This window comes from Myotis lucifugus, unplaced genomic scaffold (genome assembly GCF_000147115.1).
Source record: "Myotis lucifugus unplaced genomic scaffold, Myoluc2.0 scaffold_105, whole genome shotgun sequence".
Classification (NCBI taxonomy): domain Eukaryota; kingdom Metazoa; phylum Chordata; class Mammalia; order Chiroptera; family Vespertilionidae; genus Myotis; species Myotis lucifugus.
The window spans coordinates 1954674-1960127 of NW_005871153.1; the positions used below are offsets into that span (position 1 = coordinate 1954674).

General features: G+C 46.7%; 1 protein-coding gene across 1 annotated transcript in view; it reads left to right on the forward strand.

The window, feature by feature from the left end:
- Window positions 1-5454, forward strand: part of MUC13 (mucin 13, cell surface associated) — a 26411-nt gene that overhangs the window by 18461 nt on the left and 2496 nt on the right. The window contains exons 7-11 of the mRNA XM_014459214.2: window positions 925-1044; window positions 1381-1510; window positions 2144-2181; window positions 3739-3820; window positions 4710-4902. Of these exons, the coding sequence (XP_014314700.2) occupies window positions 925-1044; window positions 1381-1510; window positions 2144-2181; window positions 3739-3820; window positions 4710-4902 (563 nt within the window). The remainder of the gene's footprint in view (window positions 1-924; window positions 1045-1380; window positions 1511-2143; window positions 2182-3738; window positions 3821-4709; window positions 4903-5454) is intronic.

Consider the following 5454-nt stretch of genomic DNA (forward strand, 5'->3'; position numbering starts at 1 on the left):
ATATATAATCACCTCTTTATTCATTCTAGACTAACATTCTTCAAGGATTGCTTTTTCACACCTTGCTCCTGCTCAGAATCTACCAATGGATTCTCAGGCTTATGGGATAAAAGTCCTCGTCCTTAGCCTGGCATTCAAACCCTGCTACACCTGTGAATGAACAAAAGAATGATTATTTGTTGAGGCTCCGACAGTGGGCGTGCACTTACATTAGCTCATTCAGTTCTCACAACAATCATGTGAAGTAAGAATTACTCGCCCCATTTTATAGACTGAGGGAACTTGGACCCACCAAAAATCAAATGATTGAACGGAGAGAGCCCATAGCCAAGAGCCCAAATGGCACAGCCAAGAATTTTCTGTTTTCTTCCCCGTTACCACACTGCCTTTCCCCTACCCACATACAACACCACGACTCCCTAACAAGAGTTCTTTGCTTCTGCTCATGCCTTGTTTACTCTACTTAGAAAGACTTTGCCTCTCCTCTGACTGTTCAAATCTTCCCTATCTTTCAAGGCAGCCCAATTCCCATTTCCTCCATGATGTTACCTTTAGCAACTTGAGCCCCTAACATCCCATTGTACTTAAAGTCTGGATTATGAGTTGCTTGAAACAACTCTCTGTGGGTTCAAACATGTAATTCTACCAAGATGGGACCCAAAAGTTATATAGCTACTGTGTCCCTTGTGGAACCCAGCATCGAGCGAGGTACAAAAGGTATCTTGAACTGGAACATAATTGCACTGCTTTCGATGGAATTCATTTGAATCGAATAATGTAAGGAAATCGTCATGGAAGAGAGGATTGGGGAGTCGGGTTTTAGAATTCCAGATTTTCATTTGTTAAATCCCCAAACTTATTAAAAGGCAATTATAACAACAGTTATAACAACAAATGTATTTTGGAATTATCTGTGCCCCTCAGAGGAAAATCGGTGTGATTTCTATGGGTGTGTAAATGAGCAAGACGGCTGCAGGGATATCTTGGTGTGCAAGTGCAAACCGGGGCTGTCAAGACCCAACCCACAGACGGCTCTGTGTCTTGGTAAGTGTTCCACCTGCTTCTAAATGTTCTGCACAACGCCTGCCCTCCCTCCTTTCACATTTGCAAAACACAAACTTTACTGCTCAAGGGTCCAGGTGCATCTCAGGCTCTGAGGGCTGTGACATTTGGCTCCAGACACATGTCTGAAGTGGGGGCGTGGCCGAGAGCTGGTGCGGTGGCCCGTGGGCAGCTTCTCGGGGCACACCCTGTGCACAGCCCAGGAGCACCTCATTTTGTCGCGAAAAAGAAATGTGAAAAATTGTATTCTGTGACATATCACTTTGGGGCTAAAGAGGTTGGTTCTGAAGATAACCCAGAATTCACTCTGTTTTGAAGCTTTGGGTCCAAAGTGTCTTGATACCTGCAATGCGGAGCACAACATGCAGTGCCTGGTGCATAGCAATGGGAGCTCTGAATGCAGGTGCCTGCCGGGCTACCAGAAGGACGCCAAGGAGAACTGCCAAGCGTAAGAGAAACCATTCCCTTCTTATCCTGCTATGGCTGGAGCTGGTTAGGGGGTAAAGGATAAGGATAGAGCTTGCAACATGGCTTAGGGTCAGAAAGCTGGTATCCTGGCGTCAGTCAGTAGGTATAGAGCATCATCATCATCATCGTTGCCATTGTTGTCTTCAGTAGTTTCTGACACTTCTATGTGCTGGGAGCCGCACTAGGGATACCTCTCACACAACAGCACCATCAGGAATGTGTCAGTCCCCCGTTTGCAGGTGAGGAAACGGAAGCTCAGAGGATATCCATCCTTTTCTTCAGCACACAGTGCAGAGACCATGGCCTCCCAGCCCGAGGGGGTCCCCCTATGCTCCATGTCTCTGGGTTTCTGCTCCCCCGGGATTGCTGAATATTCCCAGAGTTCAGGGGACGGAGTATTCCGTCAGTAGAAAATGAGACCGCCTGGGATTATGTGACCCCCCTAAAGCTTCTAGAGCTCCATGGAGACTGGGACTGTAAGGAAGGAAAGAGAAAGAACAAGGGAGGGGAGGATGAGAGAACGGTGGAAAGGAAGACATGGGGGCGGGCTGGGAACTCTGACACGCTCCCACACGCTCTTTACCGTGGTTTCCTGTCATGTCTTGTATCTTAGGTGTGCATTTGGCTACAGTGGAGTCGACTGTGAAGACCGTGAGTATAAAAGTCTTGCTTTGCTGTTAAGCACCTGAAAAACAAACATTAATCCCATTCAGAATTCAGTCAGGCCCCCCAAAGCCTCTGGCTCCTAGAGAGGGACGGACCTGCCTGCAGCGCATCCTCTGGGTGGTGCTAGCCCCTCCCGCCCGCAGGTCACAGGCAGCAGCACCTTTGTAGTAAGAAATCACAGAACTCGGCCCAAGAGGTGGGCAGGCGCCTCTGGACAAGTTCCCAGTCAGCCAAGGGCATCCTACCGTCCTATTCATTTTTGACAGTAGCTTAACTATGCATTTTCTGCTACTAGAAAGGATAAAAGACATGTTTGTGTATTCCAAACATGCTTGTGTTGGGGGAGAGGAGAACTAGACACCAGACATTTCAACACTATTTTTCAGAGCTACCTAGTAGTTTGAGATCTGTTGTTGCAAATTCAATGGCTTCGTTTCCTCCCACCCTTCACACCCACCAGGTTGGGACAATACTAACTTGACTAGTATATTTTAAATTATTTTATATTTAAAATTTTACGAAATGATCCAAGATGAGGGAAATATTACATTTGGCCTCCAGCCACCTCCAAAGTTAGTGATGAGAAATGCTCTCGATGTCTACATATTTGCTGGCAGAACTGGATATACTAAGTCATTTCTTCCTTCCGGGCTTTCGGTGTCCACACCTATACAATGAGAAGGTCAGGCTGGATGACCTTGGAGGTGTAATGGTCTACGGCCCCGTGAACCCAGGCGGAGGCATACATGACAGTCAGGTGGCAGAGAGAGAAAGGGTCCAGGGCAGCACGATCTAATAGAAATATAATGTGAGCATCATATTTAATTTCAAATTGTAAAATTCTAAGTAAATTTTTAAAAGTAAAGAGAAATTGATTTTAATGACATTTTATTTCACTCACTATATCAACAATGTCATCCCTTCAACATGTAATCAACATAAGAATTATTCACGGGATATTTTACAGTGTTTTTCAAATGTGTTTGAAATCCACTGTGCATGTTACACACACCGGCCATCTCATAGCCACATCTCAAGTGCTCAGCCGTGCTAGACAACACATCTTGAGAGGGAGGCTGGTGGTAATGAACCTGCAGACTCTCCCCTCACCGATTCTACCAAGCCATTGCCTGTCTCCTCTGAGTGACAACTTAACTCCAACCTCCTAGGTCCTCCCCCCCCCTCCCCCGCTTATCATCCAGGTCAGGTGTGGTGGGCAGCCAAAGGCAGCGGAGCTCAGGAGGGAGTGTGGTCCTCGGTTGAGATCCCATTCCCTACAGATCCCATGGCCTCCATGGCCGCCTTCGTGTTTCTGGTCTTTTATCTGGCAAGACTGCCTCTTCTGATTGAGTTCTGAAGATACCGTTGGGGTTTGGAGGTGGGGGGAGAGGCGAGGGACCCATCCAAGCTGGCCCTGGAGGGGTCCGAGCTAGCTGAGAGCCTGATTGGGTGAGCCCCCAGAACACGCACACCTGTGCAGGAGACAGACCGCGGGGGCTTGCTTGTAGGATACTGCTCCAACTCTTCTCTTTTCCCTTTCAGCATTTCAGCTGATTCTCACTATCGTGGGCACCGTTGCTGGCATCCTCATTCTTGGCATGGTGATTGCACTTATCTTCCTGAGGTATGGAATGGAAGTGTTCCTGTCCTGGGAAATGCCCTTGATTTCTATATATTTGCTGGCAGAACTTCTACACATGGACTTCTGCGCATGGGCCACGAAGTTTCAATCGCACTGTACATGCGTGCCCGCACGTGGATTTTGTGGAAGAGCCACACTCAAGGGGCCAAAGAGCCACATGTGGCTCACGAGCTGCAGTTTGCCGACCCCTGGTCTAGGACACTGCAGGGGCAGGTCTGTGGCCCGAGGGACAGAAGGAAGAATAGGCTCACGATCAGGGTGAATTGGGGCAGATGCCTCCTTCACCTGTAAGAAATTCACTTGGCTTGAAATGCTTATCCCCGAGAGGCCAATACAGAAAGGCATTAAGACCTCTATACCTTGAACTTGTTTTATTCACTGAGGTGCTTCTATAGACATAGACTTGGCTTGAATGGAAAAACGTATCACAAACCATCTTTTCTCTTTGACTTCTATTGTTATTTCCGTAAATAATTCAAAAGCACACTTAAGAATACTAACATTAGCAAAATCTATGTGGCCTGGTGGAATTCGATGGTAATGTCGGATCAGTGTTAGCCCTCTGGTTTTAACGGTTACACGAAGCTTATGAGGAGACAGTCCTCAGGCTTACGGAATCTACACTGAAATATTATAGGTTATGGGTCATCAGGTCTGCAACTTAAGCTTAAATGGTTCAGAAATGTTAACAAGTGGGGAATCGGCGATGATGTATGAGAACTCTGCAATATTTTTTTGGTAATTCAAATTTGGTAAATTTGAAAATATTTGCAAATTTTAAAACATTTTTAAAAAAAGAGTATTGGCATTAGCATTTGCTTTCAGGAAGTTTCTGCCATTGTCTGATCCTAATTCCCGTTACTAATTACAGATCGAAGACAAAGGGTATTGAAGAACAGAACCTGATTGAGGACGACTATCATAGTATGAGAATGTCGACGACAGGCTTCAGCAATCTCGGAGCAGAAGGGAGCCTCTTCCCTAAAGTCCGAGCCACCTTCCCCAAGGACAGCCCCATGCAGAACCCCTACGCACAGAGAAGCATGCCCCGCCCCGACTATTAGGTGAGCCAGTGGGCTTGGTTTGGCTTCCTGAGTGCAAGGCCCCGGGGCAGAGCAGGGACCTGGCTGTTGTGTCTTCACCAAACTCTGCCTGCCTCAAAGACCTTATTTTCTTCTTCTTCTTCTTCTTTTTTTAATCAAAAGAAAAAGAGCAGAAGAAGCTCCCTGCTTTGTAAATAGCCACCACTTGGTCCCTAACACTGACCATCTTTGTGACTTTAGCTACATCACTTAATTCCTTGGCCAACTGTTTCTTCAACCCTAATAATAATAATAATAATAATAATAAGAAGAAGAAGAAGAAGAAGAAGAAGGAGAAGAAGAAGAAGCAGCTTAATTTAGATTCCCTTAAGGTCCCTTGAAATTACAAGCTTCTATGGTTATGGCCCCTGTGGTTTTGTGGGGTGGTTACAATTCCCAGGCTGTTTAAGGACATAGGTCAGGCCTGAGGAGGACTGTTGGAGGTAAACATGGTTCTGTGGATCCTTTCCAGCCAGACCATGAAACACACACACCCTCCACCCCGCCTCCCCCCTCCTCCCCCCCGCCCCAACC